Below are 23619 nucleotides of genomic sequence, written 5' to 3'. Positions count from 1 at the left end.
TGTGCAATTTTAAAAAGGCTAGCAGAGGTAATGTATTCTTCCCACTCCTTGTACTTTAGAAATTACATTCAAGTATTAAGTTTGTTTTCTTTAAAAAAAAAAATCATAGAGAATTCTGATCTCCAGTAAAGTTGTAATACATATACACAACAATAAACGTATAAAAACTATCATGCATTGTTTTAAAATCCTATAGTAAGCTTCCTTAAAAAAATTAAACAATCTTTGTTTGATCAACGATCTCCAAGTAAACAGAAGACCAAATATGGTTATATTAACATAATATTGATCGAGTCCAAATAAGACCTACTAAGCAACACCTTTGGTTTGATTTGATCAATGGTTCTTTTATACCATGCATAAAATAAAATTCAGGATTTCATCAACTTACCAGCAGCTATAGTATTTGGGAAACTGGGGTTTAGTGCTGGAACTAGGTTTGTCATAAATGTCTATATAGAGTACTCTATCTCCTTATACTCGTTTTTGCTTAATTATGTGATAGAAAACGCCTCATCTCTGCGGTCTTTAAAACCAAAACGTTTGCAAAAACTGACTTTTGTTTTATTCCAACGGCGTCAAAATCGCGGGAGCAAAATGCGCCTGAATGAACTTGTCTGCAGTGCGCATGCGTGTAATGATTTCTAATTTATGAACGCTGATTCATTTTTCAAACAGCTATTTTTTCACTATTTGTAATTTTGTGATTTGTAAAACCAATTTTTACTTTAGATTTTAAGGTTTGTTCCTTTTTATCAAGCGTCACTTGAAGAATAATTTAATTATCTGAATTACATTTAAATGATCGACACAGGAGATGATTTTAATGTTTTAATTATTTTTTTAAATATTTGTGAATTAAAATAATGTAGGTAGTAAACACTTTCGATTGCGCCCTGGCTTTGCATAAAATCAGGCGCGTCTTCAGAGCACGTGTAGTGTTCTGTAAAGGGCGTGCGGTCCCTATGACAACCAAAGTTTCGCTCCTTAGCTTTTGGGCAACAGATCAGAGTCTTTACATAAACGTTTACCTCAGGAGCGTATACCTGCGAGTACATTTGATAATGCACAGGAATTTAAATCTAGACGACATTATACCCAAGATACCATCTCTTGACTGGGACTTATCATCAGTAAGTTAAAACGATGAAAATAATATACTGTGTCTAATTTCACTTCATAACCTTATTTTTTTGTGATAGTTTTAATTGTAGTTATTATTTTTGACCAAGCCATGTCAAAGTGCAAAGTGAAAATGATCACAAGCTACATGTTTTCTTGGCAATAAATATGTGGAGAAACAGAAATATTGTTTATTTCACACTGCAGTCAGCTCAAGAGGAGATATCTGTCCTTAAACAACCACAAGTCCTTGTTTTGCCCGAAGACACTGGGCTGAATCTGGAGTGTGTTTCAGTCATGGAGCCTAAAATTAAGGTGTGTGCGCGCGTGCGTGCGCGAGTGAGTTTGTAATATCAACTGATTTCTTAGATCTACTTAGAGCAGGGGTCTCCAAACTTTTGTGAGCAAGGGCTACCACAATGAATGAAACAGTCTGGAGGGCTACTTTTTAATATAATCTATTTCAAACTTTTTTCTTTTACTTCTTTGTATTATTTTATTTTACTTGTCGATGTGCATAAAAGAAACCAAACTAATATAAAAAATATATAATTAATAAATAAATATTAAAATTGAGGCTATTAATAAATGCTTAGCAGGCAACTCACAGGCAACTTGTTGGAGACCACCGACTTAGTGGATCTAAATAAGTAAGATAGTAATTAATTTACTTAACTAATATGACCATAAAGGTGACTGTAATATTTAGCTTCCTACAGCTCCTAAAAGAGAAGGATCACCGACTAAACGAGTGCACATAAAACCGTCAAAAATTATTTGTTTGAGGAAAGACCCAGTCGTGTCCTATTTTATCACTGATTGTGAGTTTGGTTGTACTTCTTTTTCACCTAACAAAACCAGTGCTGGTACATAAAGATACTACTTTTCTCTTAACAGCCTCTCATTAACTGGGACCTCAAAGGTAGGAAACAAAAAACTAAAATTATTAACATAAAATCCACATGCATGTCAAATGAATCCTAAAATGACAATTTTATTACAGACAATGTAAAAAAGGAGCGTGAAAATACTGTTATGGACCAGCTTGTTGCTTTTTGTGAGGGGCAGGCAAATGAAATGGAGAGAAAGAGAGATACTTCATCTATGATAACACACAATACAGAACAACTATTGCTCAGGTACTTACTACAAACATAAAACTGCAATTTGACGAATTATATTTCACCTAACGTAAATGCATTTGTTTAATGCATAGGGGACAGATAACGGATTTCAAATGGACTTCAACACAATTACAACTCAAAGACTCTCCCACTATATATATAGATTTGCGCAACGACCAATTTCAAACAAAGCGAGCACCTTGCATTAGTCATAGTAACGTTCTTATAGATCCTGGATGTCTGGAAAAGCAAATGAGATCCTCCAAAAGGACAAGTAAAACAAATGCAAGGTACAGTATGTTTTAACTCTTTTATTATGATGTTTCCCCACACCTGAATAAGATAATATGCATGTTTGTTTTTGTTGTATAGTGAACTCACTGGCAAGAGTGTCTTACTCCAAGAAATCAGACAGTCCAAGCTAAGTTTTGCAAGGTTATCTGGGAGCAAGAAAAATCCACAAAATTCTACTAAGCCTCAAAAAATCAGTTCAGGGGTAAAGAAAGAGCACCTCAGTAATTCAGAAACAAGCTACAGTGAGCCTGCTTGTATTCAGCAGGCCAGCATTTGCCGTTTCAGTGTTGAACATAAAACGCAGCACAATGCATCCTCTCAAACACCAACTGATGTTCATGCTGAAAACAAACAAAGGTACAAAATCTCTTTGTTTGTCATTAGCATTTTATATGCAAAGTCCTGTCAATGTAATAACAAATTTTGTTAGCAGTGGCCAAGCACATAGAGAACAACACAATGATGAAGTCAGACATCAGAAGGATCTGAAGTTCTTGGAAGAATTTAAACCACAAAGTTCTGCAAATGAGAAAACTGATATTCTTTATGATCCTGTGAGTTATTCATCTGGAAAGTAAAATCTATGGAGTCCCATTATCTTTTCATACGAGAATAACACACAGTGCTAATTTCCCAATTTCTCTTCATTAGGAAGCATCCTACCTTCCTTCGGTGAACACATTACCTCCAGATCTAGAGATCAGAGAGTGTTTGTTGCTCACCGTGTCTTTGTCCATTCCTGGGGTTGTGACTGGAAAAGCACAGAAGAAAGCACAGACAGTGGATTCAGTCTCACTAAATTCACATGTTTACAATGCACTTGTAGCTTGGTTCTTGTCTTTGGTGTGTCTTGTTTTTACAAATATATATCAGAAGTGACAAAATATTTGTGCTCTATTGCGTTACTGTTATCATTTGTTTGTTCTGTGATAGACTGAACCCAACACCTGTAATGGGAAAAGTATGATGATTGATGCCCCTTTCTGGGTGGCTGGGCTGCAGCAGTTGTATATAAATGATGGCCTGGCCTTATATATCTGTGCTGTATCGCGGGAGGATGGTGGACCTGTCCGTAAAAGATTGAGGGTAAGGCAAATACAGTTCGCTTTTCTCATATCTAGGCCTGTGGATAATCGACAGCTGCAGAATTTATTCTTAAAGCTGTATACATAACTCACCCCAGGTATATTTGTTTGCTGAATCTATTCGACTAATTTAAAAACACATTTGGCTACCCATGGCACTTATACCCAGCAAGCAATAGGCATCATTTCACCATCTAGATTAACTATAGACCTGATAAAGTCCGGCTACAAGTAACCCATTTCTACCTTAAAATAATTGTTTGCAATAAATGCGTTTTGGCAAAATAACTTGCGAGATGTATGATATTCCATCATGTAAGCAAAGTCAACAGTGTTTATTTTTTGTTTATTTTTCGGTCATGCTTAGACTTAGTCTTTCACTGACAGCCCAAATTTTGCCTTGTTTTAGTCTAGATGTGTTTGGATGGCTATTAGACGTTGTTTAAACACATTTTTCAATAGACTAACACTAATATATGTAATCTACTTTTCTTTCTTAGGGAAGGGATGTGGAAAAGAAACAGAGTTTATTTCACAGACGAGTCTTCAAGTTCTTGTCTCAGACGTCATTGAATACTGTTGCATTCTGGGTACCTGAGCTCAATCATGTGCTAGAGAAACAGGCTTACCCTGAGCAGGTCCTCTTGCCTTCATCGTACCTGGACTGTTTCATCTCTGTCAATCCAAATCGAGAGGTCTATTCTAATATAAATCCACTCTGTTTGCTGCGACTAAACAATTACATAAAAAAGTTTCAGCATTAATTTAATTTGTTTCAGGCTGTTGAAAAGGCCTTTGATATGACTCCAGGATTCTTTTGGCAAACTGTGGAGATAGAAGACCAAAAATGTCAAAGAGCAGAAGCCACAAGTTCCCAAGAGTCTCATACTGAGGTGAAAAGAGTTTTTTTTCTATCTTTCTCTTAAAGGGCACATATTACGCCCATTTTTACAAGATGTAATATAAGTCTGAAGTGAACGTGCCCAGAATGTGTTTGTGAAGTTTCAGCTCAAATTCCCCACAGATCATTTATTCTAGCATGTCCAAAATGCCCCTACATGGGTGGAAGCAAATCACCCTTTTATATGTTTGTACCTTTAAATGCAAATAAGCTACATCTCCTCATTCCCTTACCAATGTGTGCTTTTAGTTAAAATATATCTGATTCCTGTGAATGCAGGTTGAGACAATAACATCTTAAGTTACTACTGAAATATGGTAGACAGGGTACAACTAATTGAAGGCTGAAGCTACTGTATGGTAATGCATGACTGTCAGTCAGTGGCTGTGGGTGGGGCTTTATCAGTGTGATATCACATTAACAAAAGAATTGAAACAGCATGTCTAATGAGACTGCTTTGGTTTAATGGGGATTTAAAAAGGAGTGGGTGGATTTTTTTTGTCATTGTAGGGTGGTTGTGTTCACATACATTTATGGGTACCAATACATTTATGGGTTATGATTTATAATAAGGTCCATGAATCAGTATGAACTAAGACACACATTTATTTTTATTTCAGCATGAACTAATGCTGAGTTAATGCATGTACTAATCATAAACTAGTGAAGAGTCATCGTCATTAAGTTCAACATTACATGTTTTAGTTGTTAGTTAAAGAGCACCTATTGTCCGAGTCACGTTTTTGCATTTCCTTTGGTGTGTAAGTGTGTATTAGTACATGTTAACAATATGCAAAAAGTACATAACCCAAAGTAAACGATGACATAAGTTATCGTCTCAAACGTAAATCTCTTTTCTTGGACTACAATAAACACACAGATTGTAGGCAACAGTTTACTTCCTGGGATTGGTGATGTAGACAAGACCGTCATTATCTCAATTCCTCCCGCTTGGACTCACAGCCTGTAAATTAACTGCTGTTAGCATTGCATTGTGACCGAATCTTTCAAACATGGTAAGGAGCTTCAGTTTCCAGCTGACGTCAGAGGTATTAAGGCCAATCACAAGTAAAGATTAGCTGGCCAATCAGAGACAGTGATTTTCAAATCTGTGCGTTTCAGATAGAGAGTGAAATCTGGATCTACAAAATTGTACGCTATGTGAAAATAATGTGTTTTTTAACCATTAACCATGCAAACACATTGTATTATACCAAATACACAAAATAACATTGTTTTAGCAATGATATTGGTGCACTTTAAATATTAATTAACAATTAATTTGTGTGTTGAGTCAGTTTGTAGTTAATGATGACTCAGCATTACTTCATATTTAATTTAGGTATTCATTCATTATGATTCATGGACCCTTATTATAAAGTGTTACCCATTTATGTCCAATCTGTGAATTATGCATAATAGGTGTGCTAATAGGGTGCTATCACATGGTAACTAAAACATTTTTTCTTTCAGACTGCAGTTGTTCTGATATACCGGGCATTGCATCTTAACCCACTAGCAATGCATCACACATTTATGTGCAGTTCAGGCCTAGATATATGTGGTCTTCGCTTCCTTTACCCGACTCGAAAGCTACTGACAAACTTTGCAGGTAAATATCATCACACACCATAATTATTCAACCTTGCGTGCGTAATACAGATCCTGTGTTACAGTCGGAATGTTAAATATGCATGGAGGAGATCACTCTCATATGCCAGTCCTCACACTGACTCTTCGGGGGCCTCACGCTAAATCACAGTGGCGGGAGATCGCAGGGCCGCCAGACCCCAAGCTGGCAAGGAAGACAGACCCGGCATGCATCAACGCCTTGTACTGTCACAGTCGAGACCAGCCGTTGCTCTACTCACCTCAACTACTCAGTCTCGTGCATCTGGGCCTCTGTCTTTGGTTTGGTGGTAGGATGGCAAACAACAACCTGGCAGGGTCTGATCAGTAAGTGCTTTTATGCATTGTTATGCACTAAATGCTTTAAATGACAAGTGGGTTTGAATTAACTGCTGACTGCTTACAGGATCCAGGACGCTAGTAATAGAGAAAACACACGTTCACATTTTCTGATGTCTTCTCCGGCAACTTTATGTATTACTATGAAAGGTGACTGAGAACAGAATAAATAAATATTTATACATAAACCCCAGCAGATCCTTTATGGGCCTGTAGTGTAGATGGTACACAAATTACTTTCCACCTCTTTTGTCTACAGCGGATATATTTCTCCTGGCATCTCCAGTAGTTGGACCACACTGCTACAGCTATGTACTCGCCACTTGTGCCAAGAGAGGCTTCAGTCTGTTAGGACTTCAAAAGGTGCAGATCTCTAGCAAACAAGCTCGACATATAGGTCTCACAGCAAAGCAGGTGAATAAACCCAACAGCGAATGAGTATAAGTATACCAAGATGTATCGAAAGTGAGAGTGGGACGCAACCGTGACATTGACGCTGATGGCGTTTGTCTGGAAACTTCATCTATCTGCATTAGGTTGCAGTGTTCTGTCACGCTCCCACAGTGTTTCTGGATGGAGAACAGGTTGAGCTGTCCTCTCAATGCCTGGTGATGCTGATGAGGAGAGAAAGTGCAGTTCGGCACTCATCTGGACTGCCTGCAGGTACAACACTGTGGATAGTAGACATCATATCAGTCTTAAACCCAAGTATTAAGTTCACCTTTTTTTTTTTTTGTCTAATGGAGGTTTGATGAACGAACTTGCTGCTCAAGGGTTTATTGAATCGATCCATGCAAGACTAATGGATGATGTTATGGTGGCTCCACATCTCTGCTTTCACACGGTGCCCTACTCGAAAAAAATCTTCAATGTGTTGGGTACCTCAGTTTGCATTTATAAAATTGTCAATACTTCTAAGACAGGTTTGACTTTACATGATGTGCCACAGGTGGGCGCATGTGGACGGCACCAGATTTTAGCCACGTGGTTTTGTCCAAACACAAGTATCTGTCTTATCCAGATACAGAGCAGGTCGTGTTTCTGACACTGATGGGTCCAAACATATTAGAGAAAGAGATTGACCTGCTTCATAAAACAGGTATGGATTTGTTATTTCTATAAATATAGTTTGAAATATGGCAACCCAGATAGCATGCAAACCATTGAAACAATGTTAAAAACAGTTGATTTGTCAATGTTAACTGCATTGAGTCAATATCAGGTTTGCACCCTCCATTAATATTGAAAAAATATTGAGATTTCAACAAACCACCATTATTGTGATCAGTGTTTGATTTAGTTGGGTCCTTGACTCTTGTTATTCACGAAGTTAAATCTTTTTCTGTTTTTTTAGTGTTTGAATGTGTTTATGTAGAAACACATGTGCATTGGAAAAGAAAGATGTGTTTCAAAGTTAAGTTGAAACTGATTGCTTTTTGTGAAGATGTCAAGATTATATAAAATGAAGCTGCTTTACATGATTATGTTGATCCATTTTTGACAATTATAATTGTTTTGGTTTGTAAATACACCGTGACAAGACAAACAGAAAATTGCTGACACATTCAGACATCATTACTCATCCTACAAATCTCAACAATGGTGACAATCATCAAACAAATTCATATAAAACGATCAACTGCAATGCATGTTGGGAGTTATAAATTTGTTTAGTACTACAATGATACCCAGCATGCATTGCAGCATGAAGCTTTCTTTTGTTGATTGTCACCATTGATGAGATTCATAGACCGATTCATGATGTCAGAGATAAATTCAGTAGTTTAACTTTTCAAATGTGTTTTTGTAATCCTCAAAATAACAGACCTGACACAGTTTCCAACTAGTACTGTAACATCCATTTTTGCATAACTTTAACAGTATTTCATTAATATCATTTAGGTATATCTACAAGAATTAAACTACTTGATAACATTAGATCTTTGTTTTCTTTGCAATAGCAGATGTATTTTAAAACACTGCTTCAGCAGCCAAAGAAAACTTACCATTAAAACACAAGAGTAAAGGGCCCAACTAAAGCAAACACTGATCACGAAAATTGTGATTTGTTGAAATTTCAATATTTTTTCAATATTAATGGAGGGTGCAAACGTGATATTGATTCAATGGTATTAACATTGACAAATCAACGATTTTTAACATTGTTTCAACGGTTGCATGCCATCTGGAAAGCAACTTTACATTTATCTTGCACAGGAAAAGAAGGTTTCGAGTTGTTGGCATTGAAGTGGCTGCCCAGTCTTTCTCTGCAGCAGGCACAAGAATTGAGTCCATTTGAGATCGGGGACAGGGAATGGCAGAGTAGTGTGCCGAGTCTGATGTCCACCCCTGCCCTGGTCATTGCTCTGAGGAGGATAAGGGCATTCATCACCTTACGCAGACTCTTGCCCCCAAATTATCCAGGAGACCTGAGTATACTGATGTCTCCCACTCCCGAGACGGCTTTTAGACAGATCTGTCTCTTTTTCTCTGAGACAGAATTGATTCCAGGTGAGGATTCAACCATGTTGTTTCAATCCATGGTTGGATAAAATATGGATGAAACTATCCATTATGTTAAAGGTTCACTGTGTAGATTTTAACGGCATCTAGTTGTGAGGATTGCAACCGACTGCAGTCCACTGCTCACCCCTCGCTTTCGAAATGCATAGAGAAGATTATAATTTAGGGGCGGTTTCCCAGACAGGGATTAGATTAGTCCTAAACTAAAATAAATTTAAGAGCTGTCCAAACTGAAAACAACTTGCACTGACATATCTTACAATACATCAGTGCCCTTCAGGGCCGGAGTGGGGCCACTTTTCAGCCCAGGAGTTTCAGGCCCAAGACCGGCCCACTTTTTCCATGGTGGAATTCCAAATAAGCACTTCTCCCAAATTGGATAAATGAAGCAACAGTTCAGCACTTAAATAATAATAATATACTCATTCATTACAAAAAAAATAGTAATTAAAATAATAATACAAAGTAATTTTATTGCATACACAGATCAAGCATGAGTTTTGTTATCAATATTAAACTGCATAATATAGTCTACGAATTGCCATGTATAGGGTGATACCCAAAAGGCTAATATTTTGATAAAATTTTATATTTTGCTTGTGAATAGGTAGACAACAGTATAAGCCAAACAATTAAGTTGCTGATGCTAATCATTCCTAGGCCTGTCTCTCTTTACCTGTCACCACTTGTGTTTGTCCTCTTGAAAAAAACCGGTAAGCTTGGCACATTTGGCAGCATCCTCCTCCAATGTCTTTCTTTTCTTCAACCTGGCCCTAAATGGCCTCTTCCTTTCTGAAACAAGTAATGTTACGGTATGGCCGTCCCAGCCGACCAGCCGAGAAAATAGGGTTACCATACGTGCCATTCTTCCCGAACGCGTCCTGGCCAGAATTTTGTTACGTTTTCCGGAAGTCGTATTTGTTGACCGCATACGCCATTCAGTTAAAAAAAAGCCATGCAATCATAGTTTCATTCTTACCTTAAAATGTGCTTTTCTGTAATAATAATAATAATCCTCTATGACGTATGCAGTCGACAAATATGACTTCCGGAAGACGCACCCGAAATCCTGGCCAGGGAAGAATGGCATGTGAAGAATTGCACGTATGGTCACCTTAGAGAAAAGTTTCGGAAAAGACGCGCTATGGACAGAACCAACTCTATGGGAGGGGGGAACTCACTCACATGGTACAACCCATACAGAGGCTGCGCGCTGCGGTGTCAGAATGTTATTAAGAGTGTTATTTAAAGGTGCAAAAGAGGATGTTTGTTTTATACATTTTTGCATTATTACTTGAAACTGTCTTTACTAAATGATAAAAGACTATTTATTAGCTGCACTGAAAGTAATAATATTAATATACGTCATCTGTGCACAAGATAGGGCCTTAAAAGCATCAGCCAATTGCTCATGCGGTCATCGCATAAGCGATTGGCCCTCTGGCTTGTCAATCACTGCCATTACGATCCTTGTGAGAGACGTGCGCGCTCCAGTAACTAAACACAGGCGACGCATGCGCATAGCGCATGAAACCCCGTCTTAAGTTTCGGTTTGTTTTCATTGTCGATCCTGCTTTCCTCCTCGAATTTGCACCACGGTAGAGAAGAAACTCGAAGGAGGATGCAAAAGAAAGACTTTATTAAGCCGCTGGGAATAGGAGAAAATTGTCAGAAGAGCATAATGTAAACAGAGTCGTTATTGGAGAAACATTTCAACGCTGGAGAGCAATGAAGGAACAGAGAGGTGTCAAGACAGACGCGCAGTTCGTAAAATTCTTCCCGACAGGTAACAGTGATTATTCTTTCTTTGGGGAATAATTATTGTTGTACTGTTATTCAGGTATTTTGACGTTGTTCTTGTACTGTAGTTGTAAGGCAGTGACCAGTCTGCTACATGCTAGTTGAAATGGGAGTAGCGTCGACTGATCTTAACGTTTTAACGTCTTATGTGTTTATTATCAAATCATTTCACATAATGAATCCACTGACGCGACACAGCATATGCCGCTGGTAAACAAACACTCGTGTTCAAATATTCATGCACGAGTTTTGGAAGGCGTTCCCTAGAAATGAGCTGTGAAGGAGGGAGGCTGTTCTTACGCATGCGCTCATTTAAAAAACTCAGAAATCGTTTTTGGATTCTCAGTCGGCGAAAAACATCCTCTTTTGCGCCTTTAAAAAAAGGTAGACTCACTAATGAGACAAATGTAAAAAAACTTGATGGGCCCAAAAGTGAAGCGGCCCACCGGGAATTCTCCAGGTTCTCCGGATTACCCATCCCGGCCTGGTGCCCTTTGTTTTGCCTCAAAACGCACACAAATAATGCTTTAAGTCAGTGTTTCTCAAACTTTTTCAGCCCAAGGACCACTTCATCTTCCAATATTTTTCTGAGGACCACCTAACAGAATCTGACTCTAACACGCCCCCCAAAAAACAACAAAATAGGAAGGATAAGCTAAATTTAAGTTTATTTTGCAACTGTTTTAAGTCAAAAACTAATTTTTTAAACACAAATGCAATGCTATGTTCAGAAATTATTATATGATTATTATATTTTATTTCATTTGAAAAAGTAAATGTAAAATGAGTTGCAGCTTAATATGAACAACAAACTGCACATGTGAAAAAAACTGCAATTAAACATACTGTAACAGCCTAGGTCCCACTTAATGTCATTCCAAAGAGCCATAGATCTGTGGATTTTAGCTGCTTTCAGTTTATGCTTGACATTAAGCTTTATTCTACATTTAAATAGGTAAATAAGATCCATATCACACTCATTGAGAATTTAACTCATTTACTCACTTCAGTGCACATATCAAAAAAGTTTATAACATGGAACATAACATTGTTTTATGCAGTTTTTTGTCAAAGCTAATTATTACAGTAGCCCTATTTCAACAACAACAGCCATCTTAATAATTGGCAAACATTAGGCTAGCTTCTAATAAGACAGAATATGTTTTTAGATTTCGCAAGAGCAGTGAAATCAGGTGTATGTTTGTCAGCACGATACGCATACAGTGGTGCAAATGAACTGTTACTCGTTTAAATTGCATTATTGTGTGAGAACGATGCTTTGAATTTTGGAAAAACGGCAGTTTCATTTATTAAGACATGTAACGTAAATGTCATTGTTGATAAGCAAGTCATAATTGAGCAGACTTATCAGACAACAATTGTCGGAAAAGGCAGTGTTTTAAAGCTGGAAATACAACAAATAAAGTTAAAACAGCCATAGAGTCCGGTCTCTTAACTCACCACAGTCAGCTATCACGTCTTGAGACGTGGGCGCGAGCGGGGGAGGCGATCGCGTTGAACTTGTGGACCAAAGCGCGAATATAAACACGGGACACAGCTGCTCGCACCAGTCACGTGACTCGCGCTCTGCAGCTCATGCTGTATGAAACAGACGCACGCGCATCAACTCGTAACTGTAGGGCCCGTTGTCTAACTTACTAAATTTATTCTAGAGATGTCTTTTTTACAGACTACATAAAGGGACGGATCAAATTACCTTGGGGGCCGGGTCTGACGCGCGGGACGCCAATTGAATAGCCTATCATCATTTTGCATCATTGAAAGAAGGAAGTCTAATATCTTTGTCGAGGCGATGAGACTACAAACACCCCTTTTCTCAGTCAAATAGGCACCAAATTCTTAATTGATGTTACATTTTGACTACAAATATGACAAACTTTCAATAAAGATTAATGTTCCTACAGGTGAAATGCTCCTTTAAGCTAATCTCTGTCTTGGAAACCAACCCTCAATGTTTTATTTTTACAGACCGTTTAGTTTCATTTACCACGAAAAACTATTTTAGTGCAGTGTTGGATCATCACTTTACAGGCAATGAAAACTGTTGGCCCTGATGCAAACCAAGTTAAGAACCAAAGGGATGATCTTTTCAGATGTTTGCATAACTTAATCCCCTTTGTCTTAGATCACAGCAGTCGTCCATCATTGAAATTCCTACCACCCGTTCACAATCTTGGTATGTACAGAAGCATCTGTTTGCCTACATACTTCACACTGATGATTGACTCTCAATCTCTGACACCTTTCAGATCGCAGAAGTCAGTCGCTTTACACTTACATGACGGATGGTAAGTGATGTCTCCTCAGAACATGTCCTTCTCAAAGCTGCACTTCTCTTAACTTCCTCTCTCTGTACTCTACAGGCCCAGAGCCTCTTTTAACTTTGGCTCTGTTCAAGCCTGGAGTTTGGAGACGTTGCTTTGGTCAAATTCTAAGCATGATCAAACACGACGGCTTTACCGTAGTGGGCCTACGTGTGCTTCAGCTGAACTTGGACATGGCAAATGCACTGATGCATCCACCAGAACAGGTCTTTCTATTTTCTTAAAATTCTAGAACTGGAAAACATTTTAGTGAATTTCATATTGTTGATATGCTACTTAAACTTTAGGATCACACTGAAAGGAAGCTAGAGTTGAAATACTTGACGTCCGGCCCATCGCTGGCTCTGTGTTTAATGAAAGTGAATGCAGTAATGGGGCTATTAGAGCTGACTGGTCCTGAGGATCCGGCTGAAGCTCGTATTATAGATCAGAATCTATGGAGAGCCCGCTACGGCTCCAACCGAATACATAACGGCATCTACGGTAACAATAAACATCAGTGTACAAGGTTAAATATCCGCTTAAAGCTTATTGCCACTTGTATGTACTAACACAGGATCAAAGTCATATAAAAAGGCAATCAAGGACATCAAACTGGTATTTCCAGAGGGTGTGTGCAGCCCGGAAAGTTCAGTTATGAGACTCGAGCAGGTAACTTAACCCGTTTCTCCTCTCGTAAAAGTGTATTGTTAGACTTCCTATCACATCTCCCATCTCTTATTTCAGATACAATGTCTGCGTTCAGATCCTCGGGCTAGTTTTGAACGTGAACAGACACACGCTCTTAGTTCGGCTGTTAAGGATCAATTTTCACAGTCTTTGATTGCATCAGGATTCTGTCAAGGCAAGACAACATATCTTTATCCTACCGTATCTTCTCAAAGCGGTGCCAACAAAACAAACATAAACCCACAGTTATTGATGTTTTACCAGCCGCGACCGACCTTTGAACTGGGACGGGAACTGTTATTTATTTGTGTTTCGGTGCCAGCAGGGCGTTTAGTCTGCAGTGCTCTCTGCCAGACCACCTGCTTGCTGATGCCTTTCGACCTCCTGCGGCAGAATCAGCCTCCCCTTTACTCAGAGTTATTGCATAGGATGCTTTGGGCAGACTGCCACCTGGTGGCTGGAAGGTTTTGCACACTAGACAAGAAGCAAAGAAGCCACATAGCTGAGCTTTTGGGGTCCTCTGCTGGTGGAGCATGTCATGTCAGTGAACTCTTAATTTCTCATTTAAGACAAGTTTAATAAAACATTTAACACATTTTTATAAAAAAATTAAATCTATCTAGGAATCTCTTTTATCTGAGGGTCCCTGCCTTATCATTGCATTACAAGGAGACAATGCTGTCACCTGCTTCAATGTTATTCTTGAGAGGTACAAACAAGGCTTAAACAAACAAAATGTTAACATTAATGTGGCTTGATATGACCAATTCTGTTTCTTCCATTGTAGTATTTGTATAGAAAGACCTGACTTTGAAAGCGTTAGGATGAAACTTCTTTATCCAAACTCTGAACGTGGGGTAAGAAACATTAACCTGCACAGTAAGGATCTTTTGAACTATTTTTCATTTGATTGCTTCAAACCTGTTTTGTTTCTACAGGCAGAAAAATTGCTTTGTTACCTGTTTGATGTTCTCAGTTGTGACAGTCATCACAGCATAGTACAGAAGTAACCAGTTAGCACATCACAGATATATCATGGTAAATATAGATCAGTGCAGTGTGTCTATCTTTCTATCTATCTTGTTAAAGAAATATAAACACTTGTCTTTATTAGAAATGCACCGATATATCGGCCAATAATCGGTATCGAAGCCATTTTCCTTACTATCGGACGATTGTTTAAAAACAGACGATAGTCATGGCCGATACACCCTGTCAATGAACAAAGAGAACAGAAAAATGCAATGATGCAAATGTAAAAAAACATCACTAGTTTAATGTTTAATATTAATGGTCATTATATGAATGAATAACATTCAGAAACTGTAATCTTCAGAATTTAGTTAATGCACGTTAATATAACCACCTGCATCGATAACAGCAGATAACAGTCTGAATAATTGGCTTAGTATTGGTGGAAAAAATGAATATTGGTGCATCTCTAGTCTTTAAATAACGTTTTCTGTGGTTAAAGGATTAGTCAATTTTCTTATAAAAAAATCCAGATAATTTACTCACCACCATGTCATCCAAAATGTTGATGTCTTTCTTTGTTCAGTCGAGAAGAAATTATGTTTTTTGAGGAAAACATTCCAGGATTTTTCTCATTTTAATGGACGCCAACACTTAACACTTAACTCAACACTTAACAGTTTTTTTCAACAGAGTTTCAAAGGACTCTAACGATCCCAAACGAGGCTAAGGGTCTTATCTAGCCAAACGATTGTCATTTTTGACAAGAAAAATAAAAAAATATGCTCTTTTAAACCTCAACTTCTCGTCTATCTCCGGTGCTGAAAAGCACCAGCGCGACCTCACATAAATGCGTAGTGACGTAGAAAGGTCACGTGTTACATAACCAATAAACTGACACAAAGACATTAATTAATATCATTCCACATACAACAATGTCAGAACGGTCCTCTTTCTCAACACTTGTAAACACTGGGGCGTAGTTTCGCGTTCGTCCTCTGTGACCTCTTGACGTGATGACGTATTACGTGAGGTCGCGCTGGCGCTTTCAGGACCGGAGATAGACGAGAAGTTGTGGTTTAAAAGTGCTTTTTTTTTTTCTTGTCAAAAATGACAATCGTTTCGCTAGATAAGACCCTTATGCCTCGTTTGGGATCGTTTAGAGTCCTTTGAAACTTGAAAAAAACTCTTAAGTGTTGAGTTAAGTGCTAAGTTATTAAAGTCCATTAAAATGAGAAAAATCCTGGAATGTTTTCTTCACAAAAACATAATTTCTTCTCGACTGAACAAAGAAAGACATCAAAATTTTGGATGACATGGTGGTGGGTAAATTATCTGGATTTTTTTTTAAGAAAATGGACTAATCCTTTAAAAAATGGCCAAAAACTACTTCATTACATATGGGGTGGTCAAAATAATATAAACATCCATTGCTAGTGCAGGGGTTTTTAAACGTTACCTAAATTATGTACTTAAAGGAACAGTATGTAAGAAATTTATATCAATTAAGGGATCATTTTCATTTCAAATACTTATATCACTGACAACAGCGGTCCGGCCAGGATATTGTCATTTAAAAAGTGAAGTTGCAGCCCTCAACTGATGTTTATGTTGTCATGTTGTGTATTGGCCACCAGTTGTGTGATTGCAGTACCAGTTTTAGCCCCAAGTTTTGTGATTGCAATACCAGTTTTGGCCACAATCCTACATACTGTTTCTTTAAAGTACCCCAAGATAAAAATTTTTTTACATAAAACTTAGTAGCACATTTGCATGTTTAACTTCACATAGTTATTGTTTGTTTTTGAACCTTCATCTGAAAACACCATACTCTTATTTTATTGGTACACAAAACGTATCTGTCCATTTTCATGACTTCTCAGTTTTCTGATATATTGTAGTGTTGTGTAATGGTCACATGATATGCAGATTATATTATGTTAGTTCATGTTTAGATCTTTTATTTTAAAAAATATATATATTTACAGTTTAGGATTTAATTATACAATTTAAGGAATTCGCAACGCCATGCAATCCCCCAGTTTGGTAAACCCTGCTATAGTGCTTAATATTATTTGGTTGTGAATACTACTGTGAATAAAAACAAACATTGTGTTTATCTTTGGTTACTTTATTTTGTCTAGGTCAGGGGTTTTCAAACTATATGATGCCAAATATGATGAACCTCTTTGTAAGGGACACGTTAACCAAAATAGTTTGATATATTTTTTAAATATAACGAATATAAATTTACTACACTTAAGAGTAATCCTACATTTTCAATTCAAATGTATTAATATTGCATTAATACTTTTTGAAATAAGGAAAACACTCTAGAAAGATACAATGTTGAGATATAAACTATTTTAGAGATAAATCTAATTTTGGAACCTAAATGTCATTTTTAGGTTACATACCAAAACAAGGTGTGAACAAATTGTGCGTGAACAAGTTGTGTTCAGCAGTGGTTAGTACAAGAAATTGGTGACATTGGTAATGATTTCCTCTGTAACCTTAACTGTTTGGTGTTTCAGAAGCAACAGTCTCTACAATGATGAGAAGATTGAGAAGCAGGTTCACTAACCATTGTAAGAAACAAGATGATGATGATGCAATGAATGCTACAACATTTCTCGGGACACTGTTCAAAAGTTATATGAATCTATTGTGAGAAGATTTCCAGTAAAAGCAAACAGTCGTCTAACACCTTATAAATTAAAGAGCTATAAGCATTTACCACAATGTTCACATTATTTTATTTTACCTCTGTAGATTGTAAAAACAAAGTCAGGATTTGAAGAGCTCAGATGCAAAACCCTCTTAATGAATAATGTCAACAAATCAGTTTCTGTATGACCTGAGGCCGGAATTAAGCAGATTTGAAGCTGAAGTATTGATGAACATGCAATAGAGACAGAGCACAGAGCTTCATAACCTGAAAACCACGCCCACCGGGGGGAAACAATCCATCCATCTGCATTGACTTTGTATTGCGAGAGGCTGCCTTCTTGTCATTTCTGGCTTATAACAAAAAACAGAATAATGCCTAAAAGCTGCTGTGTTACAATATGTACAGCTAACAAGCCAAAAAAAACAGAAATAAGTTTTTATAAGCTGTGAACCCCAAAAAACAAGCGTTTAGATACGCAACTTTTCATAGTACTACTATTAGTAGTACTGCGCCCACTAGAGTGTAAACGTAGTCGGCGATCCACTTTTTCTCTTTAAAGGCTGGGTTTTATGACTCCACAGCTTATAAAAACTTATTTCTGGTTTTTTTGGCTTGTTAGCTGTACACCTTGTCACACAGCAGCTTTTAGGCATTATTCTGTTTTTTTGTTATAAGCCAGAAATGACAAGGAGGCGACCTCTCGCAATACACAGTCAATGGAGACGGTTGGATTGTTTCCCCCCCCGGTGGGTGTAGTTTTCAAATTAGCATAACTGCGCTGTCTCTATACTGGCTGGCTCACACTAGGTTTTTGCATAATGCAATGTGACGCACTCATTTGCGCTTGAAAAGCTGAGAAATGTTCAACTTCTGCTGCGAACAACGGCAGTGACGCAACGTTGATGGATCCACAATTCAGTTCGACAACACATGACGTCATTAAAAGTAAATGAGAAGTGTTAACGTTTTCGCCCCATGTGAATGTACCGTCACACTACCGCCGGTGAGAGCGTCAAACTGGCCATAAGTCATTCATTTTCAATGTGAGTCGGCGGCAAGCAGCGGCACGTCATGGATGGCACGAGCATTCAAAGAGAGTTGAAATTAGCTCAACTTTATGATAATGAGCTGTGACACGGTTTGGGAGCAACTAGGGGTGTAACGATTAACCGTGCAAATGCGCGTTTTCTCAATGAATGAATTTGAATGAATTACGGTGAAATCTGGCACATCCGAACGCCAGGGGGCGCTCTCATGCAGAAACTCCCTGTGTGCCACACAAGAAGTATCATTGCAAACACTATTCCAGGAAATGTCTACACAGGAATATTTATACGCTGTTCTTCAAATTGTTTCAGGTATTTTCATGATAATAAAGAATATTTTGAATGATTTTGCTTAACGAGTGTTGCTTTTTTAAATGCACGTTATAAACGACTCCGACTCATAATGATTTTAGATTGATAAAGACTTCCTACTGACCAAATGCCGTAGTACACGCACAAGCTGTGCATAAAACAAAGAATCGCAGGCCTTGCGATTCAGAATCGATTTCAGACAGGCATTTTTAATGGGGACCGCGATTGAATCGCGATTGAATCGTTACATCCCTAGGAGCAACCAATCGGAAGGCGGAAACCCATGGAAGACATCCGATTAGGAGGATTCCAGAAAATGCATTCAATAGTTAGGAGCGTCCACTAATGTTTTTCTATAGAATCGTTTGCAGGGCAGCCAGAGCGTTTTTTGACGCTCTCGCCAGCGGCGGTGTGAACATACAGGAACTGAATGCATTTTCTGGAATCCTCTTAAGCGGAGGTTTCCGCCTTCCAATTGGTTGCCGCCGAACATTTCCGTCTTCCAATTGGTTGCAGCCGAACCGTGTCAAAGCGCATTACATTAAAGTCGAGGTAATTTCAACTCTCCTCAACGCTCACACTGTACATGACGCACCGCGCCACTGATCACCAGAGCTCGCCGCCAGCTCTCATTTAAAATGATTAACTTTCGGCCACTTTGACGCTCTCACAGGTGGTGGTGTGAACGCACAGCACAGTCACACCGTACACTGCGCCACTGCTCACCGGGGTTCGCTCCCGACTCTCATTGAAAATGAACGACTTCCAGCCACTTTGACGCTCCTGTCGGTGGCGGTGTGAACACATAGTAAGACTGTGCATGTAAACGCACTCAGTATCTCATTTTTAATGTAGGTGGCATTTAGCAGCTTTTGCAACTGAGCTCATAGTTTTTTCTCATTACATTAAGTAGCCAATGAGTAACACATACTAGAGGGAAGAAAGCAAAAACACTTGAGCCGGGTTAAAGATCAAAAATTATTTAATTCCCAAAATGATAAAAATAATTCCATGAATTCTGTAAACCATTGCATAACTGCTGTAGTGTAGACAAGTGTTAACAATTTTAAATGATACACTACGAGAAAAAGATTATGCGTTATAAATAATACCATCTTAAGTAATTCTAGTAAAGAGAAAACTCTCCGGCCTTACATGTCATCGAAACATACAACTATATCATAAAGAAGCCTCCATAACTTAAACACGTAACTCCCAGTAAATGTTTAAGGTCTCGTGTTGACAACACATACACAAAGTATTATAATAACAGCAAATTGTATAGTATTTCAACACTAATTAGAATATAAGCTGTTCTATATACTGATGCATACTGTACCAAAATAAGGGATATGTTTCTTCCTCATAATATAAATGTTTTCCTTATTTCGAGTTTTTTCAGCAAGTTTGCAGTTTTCTTTGAAAATTGGACATCTCTCTCTATTCTACAGTTCTCCTGTAAAACCCTGAGAAAAATACATCTCGTATATTTCCATCAAATTTTTACACTAATAAATACACAAACTTGAAAACTGCAATTGTGTTAACTTATAAATTTTTTTTTTTTTTGTAACGTAATCGCAATTCACAAAACTAGTGCTACATTATTATAGGTTAACTGTTCTCTTTGCTATTCCAGTGACCCATTTTATAACTAATTTGAATGGTACATTCAATATTCAGGGATTTAATGTTCGATTAACCGTAACATTAATTATAGGGAACAGTGGTTACAAAATTCTGTATTTTTATACTCTTAAAAATTTACTTTTGCAATAGGTATTTTCCCTGGCTAGTTTGCTAAATTTAACCAGTTTTAACATATGTAATATGTATATACAAGATTGCATAAATCCTTAGGTTCAATAATCACACTATACTGACAGACAACAAAATTCAAACGAAAAACAAAACAAACAAAAGAAAATCCACAAGAATGCAAAATAGAAAGAAAATAAGATTATTTTCACTGCAGAGCATTGTAGTAAATTTTCAATACAAATTTAAACATCAACAAATTACATTAATGCTAAATGTTAAAGATTACAGTTCGCATAAAAAATGGCTGATACAGACAGAGAGAAAACTGTACGGATTTTATATAGTAAACATACAAATGTGTAAAATTAAAAGGCTGCGGGTTTATACGTATGTGACTAAGAAGCTACATGAAATAGTGAAAATCGACATTTAGGAATATCGATAATACAAAAATCTCTTTTTGTCATGCTTTACAAACTTTTCAGATGAACTGCTGCTTGAAACACATTCATGGTGCAGAATACAATTGCATAACTTTAACTGTTGATCACAACTCACATATGTACCATGTAAATGAAATGTCATGCTAGTTGTCAACATATTTTTGTCAAAATCTGAATAATCACTTTAAAGGCACACTCCACCTTTTTTGAAAATATGCTCATTGTTCAGCTCCCCTAGAGTTAAACATTTGATTTTTACCGTTTTGGAATCCATTCAGCTGATCTCTGGTTCTGGCGCTACCACTTTTAGCATAGCTTAGCATAATTCATTGAATCTGATTAGACCATTAGCATTGCGCAAAAAAATAACCAAAAAGTTTAAATATTTTTCCTATTTAAAACTTGACTCTTCTGTAGTTACATCGTGTACTAAGACAGACGGAAAACTAAAAGTTGGGATTTTCTAGGCAGATATGGCTAGGAACTATACTCTCAAAATGGCGTATTAATCAAGGACTTTACTGATGTAACATGGCTGCAGCAGGCGTAGTGATATTACACACTGCCGAAAATAGTCCCCTTGGTTACTTTCAATAGCAGGGGACAATTTTCGGGCAGTGCGTAATATCACTACGCCTGCTTCAGCCATGTTACATCAGCAAACTCCTTGATTATTACACCAGAATGAGAGTATAGTCCTAACCATATCTGCCTAGAAAATCACACCTTTTAGTTTTCCGTCTGTCTTAGTACACGATGTAACTACAGAAGAGTCAAGTTTTAAATAGGAAAAATATCGAAACTCTTTGGTTATTTTTTAGCGCGATGCTAATGGTCTAATTAGATTCAATGGATTATGCTAAGCTATGCTAAAAGTGGTACGGCCAAACCCGGAGATCATCTGAATGGATTCCAAAACGGTAAGAATTAAATGTTTAACTCTAGGGGAGCTGGAAAATGAGCATATTTTCAAAAAGGTGGAATGTCCCTTTAATAAGTCATTTAGGGATTTAGGGGTTATTTCTAATTAATACAGTGTGGTAACGCCTACAGATATCTGTATAAGAATTGGTGCTTTGAGAAATACAGGTTAAAACATCCCAAGGCACTAAAATTCGGCTCATCATATAAGCATTTGTTCAACGAAAATACTTTCAATATGTTGTCTTATTAAAGGCACAAATTTGTACTTGATCAACAGAAAACGAACAATATTAATAGTATTACAAAACAGCGATACTATCCTAAGTGTCTATGAGCTTATGTTTTTGAACTCATACAATTAGTGTAAACTAATTTATCACATGCAAACTTCACTAGGCCAAAAAAGTGTGATTTAAGGCTAAGAAATCTTTAAACTTTCATAATGTGACCCACTGTCTGTCTCAGCCATTTCAACTAGCATGAACAAGGGACTCGTTTTACATCACATTCAATTATGTTCTACAAAGCCATGGTGGACAACATTTGACAATACAATAAAAGACTTCAAATGTTAAAAATAAAAATAATAAGTTAGATTTCTCATTTCATATCCAAATTCGGAATCATCACAACTAAACAGACAGAAAAAAAACAAAACACACCAGTCAAATGGAAACTAAAGCAAGCACCTTACGGGCCAAGTATACTCATTTAAATTCCTGACAGCATACAAGTAGTGCACAACCACTAATGTTTCGAAACAAATAAGTACTATTAATAAAAAAGAAATAATATATACTTCAAATAAGCACTAATTCATATGGCCACTTAAGAATATTAACACAAATATTCATTCATTACTGTGACATTCCTCAACTGTAGATTACAGCCAATTCAATACTACCGTATATGATCATTTCAGGAATTGAAAAAAAAAAGGATCTCGTATAAAAGAATTATGATTACATTAGGACTTTGAATGCACACATTACGTAAATAAAGTATGATTTGGTCATTTTCGATACCAAAATGAAAACGCATGTAAAAAATTAAAAATAGAGAGAGAGAGAAGTAAAGGTCTTTGGTAGAAACTACAAAAATGGGCATTCAGTCCATTAATATTGTCAGCAAAAGCAGTTGGCATAGTTGTTCTGTCAAATTAAACATTGAAAACTGACGTAGTAATTGTACACCACTTCATTTGAACTCGAAAAAAACAAATATAAACTACAATACCACTTTGGTTCATATGTGTAAAGTCCACATTTGACTTGCCCACACTCTTTGTTTGAGAAGCAAATCTCAAACATTGATTTTCTACCTAAACGTTATGGTCCGATAACCAAACAAGTGACATCTGCAAAGCCCACGAACACTTTCGAGTGTTAAAAAAAAAGAAAATCACGAAATTCAGAGCTACTTTGATCCATCACAACCCGTCTTACTAAAAATACCACGCCTTTGCTGATCGGACTAGAAAAGATAATCACGTAGTCAATGCGTTTGAAGCACTGTAGAAAAATATTTTGAAATACTTAAGAGCTATCGAATGTGACGCGCCTGACCGACAAATACATTTGGCAGTGAGATCTAGAGCTTTAGCTGGTTAACAAAATGAATATACTGACACATGCAGTGACTTTTTTTGTTTGTTTGTTT

At 37.3% G+C, this 23619-nt stretch overlaps 1 protein-coding gene across 1 annotated transcript; it reads left to right on the top strand.

Annotated features, from left to right (window-relative positions):
• LOC135736793 (dynein axonemal assembly factor 8) lies at positions 1-17792 on the top strand. Its single transcript, XM_073814034.1, has 29 exons — positions 1-1133; positions 1330-1437; positions 2020-2044; positions 2126-2261; positions 2339-2536; positions 2619-2897; positions 2971-3094; positions 3192-3383; positions 3474-3626; positions 4126-4320; positions 4405-4518; positions 6000-6138; positions 6203-6482; positions 6562-6644; positions 6754-6908; positions 7031-7157; positions 7241-7372; positions 7444-7593; positions 8712-9005; positions 12964-13014; positions 13088-13126; positions 13202-13368; positions 13450-13645; positions 13719-13813; positions 13889-14371; positions 14455-14540; positions 14619-14688; positions 14770-14869; positions 17338-17792. Exons 1-28 carry the CDS (start codon positions 966-968, stop codon positions 14839-14841), a joined length of 4311 nt encoding a protein of 1436 aa, XP_073670135.1. The 5' UTR covers positions 1-965; the 3' UTR covers positions 14842-14869; positions 17338-17792.
• Positions 17793-23619: the final 5827 nt, after the last annotated feature.

This window comes from Paramisgurnus dabryanus, chromosome 3, assembly GCF_030506205.2.
Source record: "Paramisgurnus dabryanus chromosome 3, PD_genome_1.1, whole genome shotgun sequence".
NCBI lineage: Eukaryota > Metazoa > Chordata > Actinopteri > Cypriniformes > Cobitidae > Paramisgurnus > Paramisgurnus dabryanus.
The sequence above is the reverse complement of the archived record's forward strand: the minus strand, read 5'-3'. Positions and strand labels throughout refer to the sequence as shown.

Excerpts from the sequence above, each read along its gene's own strand:
- LOC135736793 (XM_073814034.1), top strand. The coding sequence starts at position 966 with ATGACAACCAAAGTTTCGCTCCTTAGCTTTTGGGCAACAGATCAGAGT. Across the intron at positions 1,438-2,019 it reads TCATGGAGCCTAAAATTAAG|CCTCTCATTAACTGGGACCT; the intron begins GTGTGTGCGCGC and ends TTCTCTTAACAG. Across the intron at positions 14,541-14,618 it reads TTCAATGTTATTCTTGAGAG|TATTTGTATAGAAAGACCTG; the intron begins GTACAAACAAGG and ends CTTCCATTGTAG.